General features: G+C 28.5%; 1 protein-coding gene across 2 annotated transcripts; it reads left to right on the top strand.

Moving 5' to 3' along the window:
- Positions 1-1,042: 1,042 nt before the first annotated feature.
- Positions 1,043-8,862, top strand: LOC114166099 (54S ribosomal protein L17, mitochondrial-like). Of its 2 annotated transcripts, XM_028050759.1 has the most exons (8): positions 1,043-1,209; positions 2,748-2,835; positions 4,915-5,061; positions 5,692-5,757; positions 7,120-7,194; positions 7,970-8,099; positions 8,172-8,297; positions 8,527-8,862. In XM_028050759.1, exons 3-8 carry the CDS (start codon positions 4,916-4,918, stop codon positions 8,668-8,670), a joined length of 687 nt encoding a protein of 228 aa, XP_027906560.1. In that variant the 5' UTR covers positions 1,043-1,209; positions 2,748-2,835; position 4,915; the 3' UTR covers positions 8,671-8,862. The 2 variants fall into 2 exon arrangements, with proteins under 2 accessions (XP_027906560.1, XP_027906561.1); XM_028050760.1 differs by lacking the exon at positions 2,748-2,835.
- Positions 8,863-16,742: the final 7,880 nt, after the last annotated feature.

Here is a 16,742-nt window from a genome sequence, read left to right as displayed (position 1 = left end):
TTTTTTATAAATATACGTATAGAAATTAGACAATATTGCTCATACATTAAAATTAGATTGTACATAAATTAAAAATAAGTTTTAAAAGAAACTATTGGTTAATTTTAATTTATAAAAAAAATAGTTTTATTTTGATTTGATTTTAATAAATACTTTATAGAAGACTTTAGAGAGACCCTTAATTTCTATCTTGACGTGGTTTAACTTCTTCCATACATGTTCATTTCCTTGTCAATTTCAAAAGGATGGGAATCCTTAAGTGTGACAAAAAAATAGACTAATTAATTAATGTGTCCCACTTTTTTGTTGTTGCAATAAATATGTTCCACAATAATTATGTTTTGTGTCTCTCTTTCATAACATGATGTTTTCACGAGTAGATGTTGTTCACGAAGACTAATAATATCTTTTGCTTCTTCTTAATCAGCTTTTTTTTTTTTAATGTAAAAAAAACTTCTGAACTCATAGTTACTGAGATCAACCAGTTAGTTAATATATTGAGTTTTCAGTTATTTCGAAACAAAAGGAATTAACGTCCGAATAAACATATTAAAATTAGATCTTTAAAATGTATGTGAAATATTATTAATGATATTTGTAATCATCATTATAAAAAATTCAAATCAGTTTTTTAAATTGTCTTCACTCTCATTTATTGTTTACAAAAATTTACCTCAATATTACATACATATTTTGTTATTTAATTTTAATGTTTGTGAGACTTTTCCTAAAAAATATCACATTTAATGATTTTAATGTTATTTCCAGCTTCAAAGAAGCCCATATACAATTATTTACACAATAAAAGAAAGGGCTTTTTTTCTTATACCTCCCTTTTTTCTTTCTGCACCTCATACAGTTTGTAATTTCTAAATTACTTTTTATTAAAATTATAATAAAAATACTTGCATCTTTTTTTAATATTTTCTGTATTGAGTATTTCAAAAATATATTCTAAAACATTGATCTGAAATATATTAAAAAATATATTTTGAATTGTATATTTCAAAATATATTAGCGAAAATAACTTTCAAAAAAGATTCTTCTAAACCGTCCTCACTTCTTGCCCTAAACCCTTACCGCATCTTCTTCCAAACGGCGACGTCTTGCCTCAAACCCTTATTGCGTTTCCTTCAAACCCTCTCAGTTTCATCCTCTCCAAACCGCGGTCGAACCATCTTCAAACTCGTGGCCCTTTGAGCTGTTTGGTACGTTAACATGCCTTTCCATTTCCCTGGCTTTGTGTCCATGATTTCTCTTTTTCTGTTTTGCGAGTCCAATCGTCGAATTTTAATTTGCGTTGCTGTGTATAAGATGTTCCTTTGGGTCTGTATAAAGATTTTGATATTTCATTTCATGGAACGAGTAATGTCCATATGAAGTTTGTACAACAAAAGAAAAAATCCAGTTTGTGTATATTTTCTCTTTTTGATTTTGATTATGTATGCTTGATATTTTCTCTTTTTTGTATTGGTTCTGTTTTGCACTACATTTTCTAGATTTCATTCAATCCAAGTTAGTCATAATAAATAGACTATTAGGCTACATAAATCATGTTAATCAAGGTTCATCCAGTTAAAAATTCTATTAAAATTCTCTAACAAGTTGGCCGATGAGGAGATTTATGTAAAATAACATCACTTATCTAGTAGTAAAAGTCATAACTGATGAAATTTATGTATAATTTTCTAGATTTCATTCATAACTTCTGTTGTGCTTTTCTGATTTTAGAATTTACCCATACTAGTTTCAAAACCCATTTTCTGATTTCCTCGTTTTAATTCTGTTTTAGTTCAGTACAGCTGTTCAGTTCAATTGATTTTAATATCTGTACTAGTAATGTATACATTGTTACCTTGGTTGATTTAGCACTCATCTTACTTGCTGATTTTGTTCTTTGACTAGTATTTGTACTGGAAAAAATAAACATGGCTCAGTGGTAAGCTGCTGCCACAAGGAGAGTGGTTTTGTTTAAACTTTCTGACACAGTTGAGATTTTATCAATGGAAGATCCAATTAAATGCACTTGTTTATAGGAATAAAATTCTCAAAATCCTTTTATTTTATGCAGAACTCATACCAGTTCAAAAATAAGTTTATTTCACCACTTGAATTAAAAGAAAAGAGTTGATTTATTTTTATTTTTACAATCACATTTAGAATTTTAGTTTATTACTATATGGATGAATTGTGTCGCATTTATGTTCATAGGCTATATAATAATTTCTGATTAAATTTTCATCAATACACATACAAAAGATGTTGTTTCTGTCACAATCAATAATAAAAAGAATTATTTTAATATGCGTTTTTCATTTCCAGTTTATATTTCAAGTTGTTTTCAGATTTCTTGTTTGATTGGAATGGTAGTTAATTCAGTTTTGATAGGTTTTTCAGTTCTTCATTGCATTTTCATTCCAACACTGCATTAGCATATCAGATTTCATTTAAAATCAGTTTTGCATTTCAATTTCATGATGCCTAGTTTCAATTTCCTGTTCTATATGCTTTTCACTGTTTCAGCACTAGTTTTCATTTTGGTTTTTCTCTTTGGTTTGAGCTTCTTGTTTTAGTTTCATTTTCTAGTTTCAGATTTAGTTTTTACATTGTTTCTTTGAATCATTTTCCTTGCAGTAGCTGCTGTAGTTGAGTCCTTATGAAATAAAACTGTCGATGTAGTTTAGTCTTATGATTTAATTATTCATTATGTTTGTGTGTCTAATTGTCATTGGATTTATTATGACAGGTGAGCACTATTCTTTTGGATTATTCTTGCTTTGATTCTGGTTGTCTTGCATCAAGATTAGGCCATCTTCTTCTGTCTAAAGTAGCAAGTTAGTGTTATTTTGGTTGTGAAACGCATTTACATTTACTTTTGAATTATTAGTGAACCAAGTATGTTTAATTCACTGTTTAACATATTGTTCTTTTTATATGGGCTAAATTCATTTGTAAGTGCTTCTACGTTCTAACTTCTGTTACAAAATGTAATTCATCTTTTAGCTCGACCAGTTGTCTTCTTTAGCTTGTAACAGTGGATGTAAACACCACTGTTTAACTTCTATGTTGTAGATTAGTTTCATCATGGCATTCTATCGTCCCAACCACCAACAGAATGGACAAACTGGTGGTGGAGCGAGGCAGGCTTTGGCCTCAATTCTACAAACTAGAGATGTGATTATTTAACTCTAACACCAGCTAAATTAATTGTTTTCAGAAAATTGACCTTTTTTAATTGTTAATTGGTTATTGAAACTATAATTTTATTCATGTAATAGTATTTTCAATTATTAATTGCTTAATGAAACTATGAACATTAAAGGTGATGGAGAAGGAGTGAACTAAATTTCCAAGGTTTAGTACAAAGTATATAAATGGTCTTGAGTCATTTCTTGATTTTGCTTACATTAGAGGAAGACCTTAAGGATGAGAGATGTTATGTTCATGCGTTAAATGTAAAAATTGTGTTTGGGCAAGACTAAACATGGTCTATGATCATTTAATTGTCTCGGGATTTCTAGAAGGGTATGATCTTTGCATTCACCATGGAGAAGAAATATACCTTTGCCTACTAATAAAGGTGAAGACATGATTGATAATGAAGATTCACATGATGATATTAATGCCTTATAGTATGACACATTTAGAACTGGGGTAGAAGCAAATGAAGGCAAAGAGGGTCCTAACGATGAAGCTAGAAAGTTCTACCAATTGATTAATGATACAATTTAAGAACTCTACTCTGGATGTGAAAGCTTTTCCACCTTATCTTTCATCATTTGGCTATACTTATTAAAGTGTCTTCATGGTTGGAGCAATTCTTCATTCACTTATCTCTTACAATTACTAAAAGAGGCCATGCCTAACTTGAATATTCCTGAATCTTTTAACAATTTAGTAAATTGTGTGGCCTTAGTAAAAAAAACATTGCCTATAACCTAAGCCCTCAACCATATCCTTCACGTCTAGAACACCGTTGCCAAAGTGTTGTCCAAAGTTTAGGCCACAGTCTTTTAACTTCAGTCCACACTTTTTAGTTGTTGTCTAAAGCGAAAAATGATATAGTGAAAGTGACACGTGTTGCATCAAATTCATGCACACATCAATTTTGAATTTGTGTTTGAGTTTGGGGCACCTTAATTTGTCAGTTGCTACCTTAGATACTTGTTTCTTATATGTTTTTATCTGCAGATGTGAAGAGAATATCAAGCTCATGGTGTTACTTGTTAGTAATCTTTGGTGAAATTATGCTTTGAAACATTATCACACTGATATTAGATATTAGAAGCCATTGGTTTCTGGCGATGTGATTTTTTTAAAATCATACACTGTATGTTACTCCTTTTTTTTTTCTAGAGCAGAAGCACTTGGGAAATGCTACTTTCGTATTGAGTGCATTGGTGATTAAGCTATAAATCCTTCTATAGGACCTTACCCTTGATCACCCAAAAAAGGGGCAGGGACACCCATAGAATATCTGATACTTGAACTAATTCAGGCGTACATTGACATGAAGATTAGAACCTTGGGCACTTGGATTTTATTGATTTAATTATGACTACCTTGGATATAGGTACATGTGTTGTGTTATGAAGCTATGACTATTGTAGGTGTCTTGACTCTTGATTGTTATTGCACCTCAAGCCTTTGCTTAAATGATGTATTCTTTCAAATCTTAGAAAAAATAGCATTATTGTGTACTTGTATAAAATTGATCTTCAAAATTTTCTGAATACAAAATTAGGGAAGAAATCATGACAGCAATAATAATTAAATTGAATATAGAAAATATTTTTCCTAATAAACTAGTCATTTGTATTTCTGCTGAAGAGAGTGTAATCCTCTCTCGTTCATATTATATATTTATTTCTCTTGCTTCATTTTCTGCATCTGATGGTTCTGCATACATCCAGGATGAAGATGTCATTGGTTCGACCTCTCTTGACAAGGCGAGGATTCAGCACAAGCTCTGAGAACCTTGTTGCTTCTGTGCTCTTTGAGAGACTGCCGGTGGTCATTCCGAAAATTGACCCTGTAGTTTACGCATTTCAAGAATTCTCGTAAGTTTATCTCTGATTTTGCTGACTTAAATATTATGCTATGCTTGAATAAAAAGAATTTCTAGGAAAGATAAAATGAATTGGGTAATTTGAGCTTCATTGAGTCTTGGGTTTGTAGTCATAGAAGAACTTGAAAGAATTAATCTTAAAGGAAGAAGATTCTTGTTCCATTGACTGATTTGAAACAGTACATTAATCTATACAGAGAACTCTAATTCTAAAGTAATAATTACAAAAAGATCTCTAGAATCTTCTAACAACCTCTAGTAATGCATTTAATATCAACCTAACAACAGAAGATATTATTTCATTTTTCAAAGAAAAATATGTGCTTCTGGAGGACTGTAGAGTAGGAATGGATGTCATGTTAACCCGAATTGTTCAACTTAGACTCTTCTCCTTTTATGAATTTGGTGATTTGTAAACTAGATGGAGGGTGATGTTTTGATAAATTCTAGTGATGAATTTCTTATTTTCCGCCTCCTCAAATTTTCAAAAGAGAAAATATGGAAAAAAAAAATTGTATTCTGGTGGATTCTTTTAGTTGTCATTTGATTAATCAAATGTGAAGAACCTGTTTTAGCAGTGACTATTATACTAAATATATTTTTTATTGGGTTAAACTGTTAGGTTTCGGTGGCGACAACAATATCAACGCAGATATCCTGATGAATTTCTTGACAAATCTGATGCAAGGTACAAGTACTCAAGGGTATGTCTATAGTTTCAGTATTTTGGTGTTTACATTTAATTAGTTTTGAAGAGAGAGATCGCAAGGTGGGATTTCAAATAGTGAGTGATCCATGTGTTATATTGGTGTGTTTTATGCTGGTTGTCGAAGGCCTAGCACAACCCTCATCCTTTATCCAGGCTCGGGACTGACAATGAGACCGCAGGTGCATTTAGATTGCACTTTTAGTTATAATATGTACGAAAAACTTATTTGCAAGTTTCCTGAGAGTTGAAGAGATAAATACTTGAATAGTAACCAACACAAAATATTTTTCTTTTCTCTGTTAAACTTATTTTATGTGAATACTCTCAAATGGATGTAAGGTAGGCATTTATCTATATACTCATAGAAAACTGAAAAGAACCATTGGGTCTATTGCTAATTATCTGTATTACATAAAACTTCTTTCTTTCCTTCCTTAGAACTAGCGAAATATGAAAACTAGTGTACAAGGTAATAAAGAGGGGAATATAAAAGACAATAGACAACTAAACAAAGGTAAAATATAAGTGTTAGAGTACAACTGAAAAATATCCAATTTTCAGTTTATTATATCTTAAGAGTATTAACAATTTCTCATGTCTGCCTTCCATATGTCCGCCTTCCATTTGTCCTTATTATCTCTTAGAATTGTATTCATATTTAATTAATTAGGTTTCATGATTTGTTTCCTTATTTAATTACTAGGATTATGATCTATTATTATTGTTATTCAATTTGATTAAAAACGTAACTCAATCCTATAAACCGGAATTGTAAGATGGGAATTACTGTTATTCAATCGCCCTGTAGCCTGTGATGTCAACACTCCCTGCCCCACACTTAGAACTGAACATTTGGAGCTTGGTGGATAATTGCATGTGCCCAAAGAGCAATACCACCTCCTTCATATCTATAGGAGTAAATCCTAAAGCATTGACAAATATGGGTGTGACCCAATAACAGATCTAGGATAAACTCCTCTCCTGTGTTAAAATCTATGACTTAACTCAATCATAAAAAATTAGCTTAGAAGGTAAGGATTGCCTAAGCCTTATAATGACTTCATTGGCCATATAGTTGATTTGGATCTTTTGCCAAACCTATAAAGTTAATGACGCCTTTAAGATTATTTGAATTGGTTCTGCAGATTTAACTCGGTGGCTTGGATTATGATGCAATGATTTAATATATATATATATATATATATATATATATATATATATATATATATATATATATTTTGCGTGCTTCTCAATGTGTTGATATATACTTAAGATTTATCACAGCTGGCAATACAGATAGTTTCTTCTTTTCATATGTTCTCATCAAATTGTTATTTCCAGGGGAAAAGGTGATTATCAGATTGACTATGTGCCAGCTCCACGATTCACTGAAGCTGACAAAAACAATGATAAAAGGTATGCACCAATGCGAGAATTTCCAGAAAGAAAACAAAAAAAATTTAAAAAAGAAATAAAATTTGAGATATTGACACTTACCAAGCGGCATGAACGCCAATTTAATGAAAGGGCAAAACATCCTGTGATTTTTCACAAAGTTGGTACTCAATTAAGTAAAAAAAAATATTGAGAAACAATTAAATATTTGCCTTCAATATGAGGACTGAAGTACCGATTATATCTTCTTTTTAAATTTCTCGAATGTATGAAGGGAAACAAATGCTATACAAGAGCATCCATCATCTCAATACGTGTGATTTCTTCTATGAAATATTGGTTCTTTCTCGATCTCATCTTCCTTGGGAATGGACCAATGTCTATTTTCTGTAGCGTGTTGTTTAGTTACGGATAATAATTAACAAGGTTATTTTAGAATTTAAATTTCATTTCTACTCCCTTGCCTGCCTGAGTGGCGGGTGAATGAATTTTGCTTTGACAAATTGTTGATTATATAATTTAGACAAACTTGCCATTTGTATTTTATCTCGTACTCGCCAGTCTTTATGAAAGTCATCATAGGAATGTTTTCAAACTTAAAATACCCTTATACTAGGGCAAGGACCAATCCTCACTCTGTGACTTATTTGAATGTTGAGTAGACAGAGAGACACTTACCTACATTTATCTATATTATCCCTTTTATTTTTCGTTATTTTGAAGAAATGAATTTGCTTTCAGATATAATTTTTGCATGACTGCTCATTCTTTTACTCGTTACTACTTGTCTACTTAGGTCATTACAAAGAGCTCTTGATAGAAGACTCTACCTTCTCGTCTATGGCAACGCGCATGGAGCTCCTAGTGGAAAGCCTGTGTGGCATTTTCCTGAGAAAGTTTATGAATCTGAGGACACCATGCGCAAGGTGAACGTTGGCATATGGCTTTCCTTTTCTTTTTCTGTAACTTTTCCCTTTTAACTTTTTTTAATTTTTCAGTGTGCAGAGTCTGCATTGGAGTCAATCATAGGAGATCTTTCTAATACATATTTTGTTGGAAACGCTCCAATGGGCCATATGGTTGTGCAGCCTACAGAAGACCAGTCTGGATCCACATCTTATAAGGTATATTTATATGAAAATTGTTGTACTTCTGGTTTGCTTATGGAAGCTTCAGTTCTTTTAATATTCTTATTTATATCAATATATGTTGGCACTTTATTGAAGTGCTTAGGACTTTAACATGTTTGGTTATCACATGATTCCAAATTTTGGCTTTCCAGTGCTTCTTCCATTTCAATGTAAACATTGATTTATTTGCTTATTCTTTCTCTTTGCTGAAATCTTCTGCCAGAGGTTCTTCTTTAAGTCTCAAGTAATTGCTAAAAACAAGTTCAACATTGCAAAGTGTGAGGATTTTGTCTGGGTGACGAAGGATGAATTGATGGAGTATTTTCCTGAGCAAGCTGAATTTTTTAACAAGATGATCATTAGCTGATGACAATGGAGGACATTTGTTTTGTTGAAACAATTGCAAATTATCACAGAATGATAGTGAATGACCTTGAAAGAACATCAAACTACAAATAATGTTTCAGGCCACATCTCGATTTAAAGTTTGGATATCTATCTTTCCAGTTCAACAACATATCTTGTTTTTAAATTTCAGAGTAAATTGTTTTTATGTGTACCCACAAGTGCTTTATATCCATTTATTTATTTTTGTTGATAAAAAATTATTAAAAAAAATTAATAAAACTATTACGGTAAGATAAATGATATTGTAAACATAAAAGAAGTTATATATGCATTCTAATAAATTTAGCAAGAAACAGAAAGTTTTGGTTATTTAATTTTTTTTAGAGGTGATGGTATTTGATATTAGCTATTGATGATATTTGAAAGATTGTGCAAACATTTTCATAAGTTCTTTTCCCTTTCCCTTAAACTTTGAATGATGGTTCAGTTATACAATTATTGTGAATTCTCGTAAGTTCACACCTTTAACAACATTTTATTTGTATAAATGTCGCTAAAATTTGAATTTACCACAACGGTTTCTGATAACCGTAGTTAAAAACTTCTCTTTAATAACAAATCAGATATTTTTTACGTAGGTGGTTTTATAATTGTTATTAATTGATGATGTGTAAAGCAATTTTTGTACTAATGTATTAATTTGCCGACGTAAATTTGAGTTATTAAGACATTTGATACTATCATGGATAATAATTAACATTGAAAGGCAATTTAGTCCACAATATTTGTAGATTTATAAGAAGAACTAATTTTATTTTGATTTGATTTTAATAAATATTTTATAGAAGTCTTTGTTGAGAACCTTAATTTCTTTCTTTACGGGGTTTAACTTCTTCCATACATGTTCATTTCCTTGTCAACTTCAAAAAGGATGGGAATCCTTAAGTGTGACCATAAATAGACTAATTAAATGTGTCCCACTTTTTTGTTGTTGCAATAATATGTTCCATAATAATTATGTTTTGTGTCTGTCTTTCATAACATGATGTTTCAATGTTGTCATTATTTTCTTTAATACACCAGTAGATGTTGTTCACGAGGACTAATATGTTTTGCTTCTTCTTAATCAGATTTTTTTTTCTTGTAATAAGAACCTTCTGAACTCATATAGTTATTCACATCTAACTTGTCAGTTAACATATTGAGTTTTCAGTTATATATAATTATTAACACAATAAAACTAATCTGATTCAATGGGCCGTATCGGGCCTATTGTTAGGAGAAGGCGACGATTATTGGATATATATCGACCGAAAACAATTATGGATCTATAACTGTTTATTAGGCTTGGAGCAAAACGAAAAACAAAAGTAAAGAAATAAAAATAAATTATTTCAAAAACAAATTGTTAAGACAAGAATGAAAACTTTTTTACAGAGAGCAGATTGGGCTTGGGCTTGGGTTATAGGAGACTTCTTTGTTTCATCGAGACCTATTACAAGGACTGAATTTGTGATGAAGCAAGATACTTTATTTTTTCATTTTTATCATTTTTACAAATTGATATTGAAATGTTTTAAAATTTTCTTTTTCTTCCTTTCAAATATCTTTTAAAATTTGAAAACTGTAAATGAAATTCTTTCCTACACATTAAATATGACAGAAATTTAAAAAAGAAATCTTCAAACAAAACATTATGTTAAACAAATTTTAGGTTTAGTTTTGAATATAAAAGTACTGTTGATAAAAGAAATTTCACAAACATACTTTTCAACAAGGATGATATATTAGAAAAAAACTGGTGATTACTTTTCAGTATATATATAAAAAAAAATCTCTAATTGATCAAGTAATTAAAAATTTAGCAATTCCCTTTCAGAATAGCCTTTACTTTGTCAAAAAAGAAAATAAGTTTTACTTCGTGCACCCCATACAAAAAGAAGTTTTACTTCTTGGCGCACCATCAAAATTTCAAAATAACCATTTGACCCTCTGAAAAATTTTGTTTCCGAGATACATCTTCCAAAACATTTTCGAAATAAATTTTTCAGAATTTCTGAAATAAGATTTTCGGAACAAAATTTTTGAAAAAATGGTTATGGAATCAAATTTCCTGAATCAAGTTTCCGAAATCAGATTTCCAGAACAGAATTCCCGGAAACAGATTTCTATATAAAATATGTTCCGGAAAAGTTTTTTCGAAAGAGAATTTTTGGAGAAAACTTTTCGAAATATATGTAACGTCTTTCAAAACAAGCTTTTTGAAATACTATACAAAAAAAAAATGTGTTTGGGAAAAGTTGTCTGAAATGATTTTTCTTTTCTTTTTTCATATTCTCTTCTTTTGCATCATTATCTTCCTTTTTTTTCTTTCTTTGCAATGGCGGTAATGTTGGAAATATTGGCAGCGAGTGTGGTGCAGTGGTAGAGGGTGTTTTAGTCTTTTCCTCTTATTGGGAGGTGCAGGAAGCAATTGGTGAAAAGGAAGTTAAAAGATAAGATTTTAAGTGATGGAATGATTGTACTTTGCAATGGACCGCTTACTATTTTAATGGGATTGGGTTAAGATTTTGACTTTTGCTCTCACAACTAAAATGGTAGAGTATGCCTTGTGAATAGCCCTACCATGCTATTCCAAATAAAGGACCATTATACCCTAAAACTTAGGGTAGCCCTATCTATTTACCATTCTGTTTTCCTTCAAATGAATTTACATCTAACTACACCTATTAACATCTAATTATCAAATCATGCCCTAATAAAAATTAAATTATTTTAAAAATAAAATAAGCTTCTATTCATTGTGTAAAAAGTCTTTTACTCACATGCGAGACAATTTTGTTTATAAAAGAAGCCTTGTGCAAAAATTATTAGAATCTATCTAATCCAAAGCTCATATACTATACTTTTGTATTATTATTTTATCAAAATGAAGCTTTCATGAAAAGAACACAAGGTATCGTGAAAAGAACACAAACTTTTTAAAATGAAAAATAATCATACAAAAAAGTTGAAGAGAGCAACTTGCGGTGATGAAACGCTTGTTGTATAAATATTTTCTAAACAACCATCTAATTATTATGTATATAAATAAAATAAATACTTGAAAACTAAAATGTTTTGTGTTTAGTTTTTAGAAGAAGAAAAAATGCCAAATTAAGTATATCAGAAGCTACCATAGTGGAACCAAATTAAGTAAATGGTTTTTTTAATGTTTTGTTGATTGCATGTTGATAATTGATATAGTTGACTAAACACATGTTGCCAATCAAATGTTGACCATCCAGAAAAGTTGTCTGCCCAGAAAGAAACTAGTGTGTAACTAGGGACACAAATAACATGTGAGATCATATGTTAACATCCATGTCACTTCATTTGGTCAAAACCCATGTCACAAAAACAATTTGCAACTTAAATTTAATTAATTATGTTTTCCGACCGTTGTTGGTTCCTTGTTTTGAACAATTCTAACTTCAATTTAAATGCAACCAAATCAATCAACCTCAAGACCAGAGAAGGGTTTCGTGTCGAGTATATTCCTTCTCTTACAAAATAGTTTATTCATCAAATTCATGAGTCATTATATTATGATAGGATCCAGTGAGCGTTTATTTTCAGAAATCTAAGCGTGAGTTTAAGTTTTACATTAAATAAAAAAATAAAAATGAGAAAGTTATATATCATATAAGGGTCAAAACTTATAATCTTATAAATATATTGTCTTAAGGTTTTGGGTTGAGAATAATATCAATTCACTCTCAAAAGAATACCTATTAGTCAGGATATATTTAAGAGTGTAACGATATAAACGTCACGATTTAATTGTAATATGATTTCTGCTCTGAAACAATTAATACCACCTGGAACATATTATATATTTAGTTGTTGTTGCCAATATTGTAGAGCCACGAGAAATTTAAGAGAAATTAGTAGAAAGAATAATGGATATCAAGCATGCATGAGGCCATTTTGGACATGAATTATTGCATTTTAGTATTCATTCGTAGCTGGAAAAGGAAGTTGAAGTCTATGTTTCTCAATTTGGAAGTATGTCACAAAATTGTTAGTCTTTGTGGACTAATAAATAATTGAAAGAAATTATAATCAAAATTCAGAACCACCACCACTTGTCTTGATATATATTTATGTATGTGAATGGAAAAACTTTTTAATTTTTTAATTTTTGGTTTTTGCATGATGGACTCATCTGGGTATATTTAGGTATATTTGATTTAACTTTTTTTTTTTAGTGTGTTGAATAAGAGAGAGAGAGATTTGAATGGTCAAGTGGATGAGAGAAATTTAAGTAGTGTAATAAAAGCATAATATGATGTTTACCTACTTATTAACTTGACCCTACTCAAACAATTAATGAATTTTTTATGGACATTTTATGTGGACGAATCAAAATCATAATACAGCTGAATTTCACACTTACCTTTCAAGACTATATATGAAGAACTTTCCAGCACAAGACCTTGAATATTTTTTTCAAATCAATCAAAGTGAAGAAAAAAATATCAAAAGTGAAGCTTCTACAATGTTTGTGACTCGGTAGTGTATTCTTATTAATATTAACAGAATATATTCATCTTTATCTAAATATATATTTTGGTCTCTAAATATTAAAAAATAGTACTAAATAATATTTTAAGTTAATTTTTAAAAAATTGCTTTATATATATATATATATATATATATATATATATATATATATATATATATGTTTATTACACGGTATAATTTTCACACAGCATTATGCAAGTTGTTACTTCTAACTTTGGAGTTAATTATTTTTTAATTTAAATTGTGTGAAAAAAATAAAAATTAATTCATTGAATACTTAAAACAATATATTAATTCATTATGTTTATAAAATTGAAATAAATACTAATAGGTAAAATAAATAAGGGATAAAACAATACTTATTAAAATATAAGGAATGAAATTAAAAGAAAATTAAATAAGCTACAAAATATAAATTAGAAGTTCTTAATATCAAACTATTTTGTATTGGTATCAGTTTATAATTAGTTAAATAAGTCTCTAATATTAGCTTATTGTCTTACTATTCAAACATTAAAATCTTTCACCGAAATATTGTTCAGTCAGTGTAATTACAAAAGTATGTTCATAATTCATATATTTTTCATCAAGCTTAATTTTAGTTTATATTCTTTTAAATAAATAAATTTGTGCTTAATATTTGAAAGTAATATCTTGTATGTTTTGAATTTAATATTTAAAAATAAAGTCTTACCCCTAAAAAAAAATTCAAACAGAAAATTAAACTTGTTTCCAAAATGTTTTGGAAACTAATTCATTATCTGAAGAAAATAGAGACTAAAATGTACCAAAATTATATTTTTACATACCAAAATATAAATAATTTACATACAATATAAGTAATTTACTAATAAATAATAGTTGTATTTTAAATAACAGTATATTCATGTAAAATAAAAACGATCGATATCATGTCATTTAGTGTGTGAATTGAATGGTGATCTATTGAGAAACAGTTTCAATCTAATAAATAAACTGATAACTTGTTATTCAAGGTATAGGTTTTAACAAGTTACACCTTTAAAATATTTTAATAAACTAAAGTATGACTTAATTATTAATGTATACTTTAAAAAAACTTTAGTAACGACATTTCAACTACTACGACAACCAACGTATTCTTATTTTTTAAAATTAAAGATACTAATATGTTAAGAGATTGCAATTTTAAAGTACTTTTAAGAAAATAAAAAATATATTTTACTAACATTTGCATTTTTAGAAAACAGAGAGAATGTCAATAAATTTATTTGGAACCGCCATTTTTCTTCAACGGAAACTTAAGCAGATTAAAGTCTATCTTTTGAAACATTAAATTAAAAAAGATTGAAGATTCTATAATCAACTTGGCTTCCTTCTTTTCATTTCAACTTCAATTAATGGTCGTTCACACATGTCTCCCACCCTATTATCCCTTTCTATATTTTTTCCCAAATATTTTGAATTAGGGTTTGGAATTTCAGTCCAAGTGACGAATAAACCCTAGAAAACCTTAATTTACCATCATTGACTCTATCCTTTGAATTTTTAATTTATTCAGATTTTACAAAGATCCCATCTTGACCAGATCATCAAATTACAATTAATCATAACATAAAAGATTATTGAATATTTTACTAACAAGTGCTCCATGTTGTATGTTAAAGAAACTTTATAATTGTGCACAAACACTTCACCACGCAAGTGAGAGGAAATTTGCAGGAAACCTCGTCCTTGTTAATATGGATAGTGATTTTAATTCCACACAAAATTTCAAACACAAACTACGTATATATAAACCAAAACTAAGGACTATATGGGAATGGGATATATATATATATATATATATATATATATAATACCTTTAACATAAAATTTTAAAATAATGAATTTATCGATTTTCATCCTTATATGATGTTCAATTTTCTTATTTTTACTCAATGTGAAACTTACAATTGAATTTCAAATGATTAAAAATATATTTTAATTGTTTTGTAATTTTGCTTTTCATTCTATTCCGACATAACATGTACATATTTTTTTCACACAACTTGATAATGAGTAATTAAGAAAGTGTAACATATTTATTATCAAACAATTTATAAAGATCGGGGATAACAATGACACAGGGTGAGAGATAACAATGGAAAAGTGTAAGGATGAGTTTCAAAATCTTATATCAATCTTTAAAAAAATTCATCATTATCCCCAAATTTATATTCAACAAGTATAAAAATTGTGTTATTTAAATATCAATTAATTAATGTTTATAAAATAAAAATAAAAATACTCACCAGAAAACATATGATGTCATCAAATATTCAATATTTAAAGGGCATATCCTTTCTTATTGTCAAATATTTAGAAAAAAAATTATAATTGTATAAATTTCAAATTAGATTTCCAAATAATAATTGGATAAAATAAAAGAGCTACATAAAATATTACATAATTATACATAAATACAATTTCATAACAATCAAAATTTTTACAATTTCATAACAATCAAAATTTTTATCAATTTAACAAACGTTAGTGAAATAAAATTGATAAAGATAAACAACATTTTTTAAGAAAATATAAAAAGAAAACAAATATTCAAGTTTGGATATATTTCAAAATGTCTATTTCCTTTTGTTTTCTAAATTCTAATGAATTTATACAACTAATAAAGATTATAATTAATACATCACTTGAACGAAATCACACAAAAAATAAAGATTAAACTAATAATAATTTAAATTTAACACAAATATTTCATATTTTGAAATTCAATTAATGTTCGATGGTGATAAAAAATATTCATGACAATGAAATTAAATTATTATATTATAATAAATGAAATTATATTCAAGAAAATAAGTTAGAAAATAAAAATAATTACATAAAAAAGCATCATATAAGTACTTTGCACAATGGTTAAATATGTTTTTGGTCTCTTAACTTTTAGTAAAGATTGAAACTATTCTCTCTTCAAAACTTTAGACTAATTTAGTCATCTATCATTAGAAATGTGTAGATTTAGCCCTTTTAACAAAAATTTTGTTAAATTTATTTGAAGATTCAAATGTGTTTCTCATATAATATTGAAGCAAAAATGTGTCAAATAGTAAATAACTCAAATGCTATCATGAAACGCATTTGAAAGATCAATAAACATAACAAAAGTTTGTTAAAATAACTAAATTCATGTATTTATAAAGTCGGAGAACTAAATATGACTAAAGTTCCAAAGAGATACTAATTTGAATTTTCACGAAAAGTTAACGGATCAAAGACATATTTAACTCTAAAAACAAATAGTGAAAAATTATTAAAAAAACCATGATCGTCAAATGTATGTCTTAGAAAGATTTAGACTGTCACCATTGAACAAAATCACACAAAGAAAAACAAATGTATAATTAAGAGTATGTGATAAGATATAAATCTAGGCAAATCTAAGAGAATTTTTCAGACATGAAATTAGTTGAATCATTGAAAGATAATAAAAATTGTTTTAGCAAAACAAAAAGTTCTTCAAGTGAAATTAAAATTATGGATAAA

Source organism: Vigna unguiculata, chromosome 10 (assembly GCF_004118075.2).
Source record: "Vigna unguiculata cultivar IT97K-499-35 chromosome 10, ASM411807v1, whole genome shotgun sequence".
Lineage (NCBI taxonomy): Eukaryota > Viridiplantae > Streptophyta > Magnoliopsida > Fabales > Fabaceae > Vigna > Vigna unguiculata.
The sequence above is the reverse complement of the archived record's forward strand: the minus strand, read 5'-3'. Positions and strand labels throughout refer to the sequence as shown.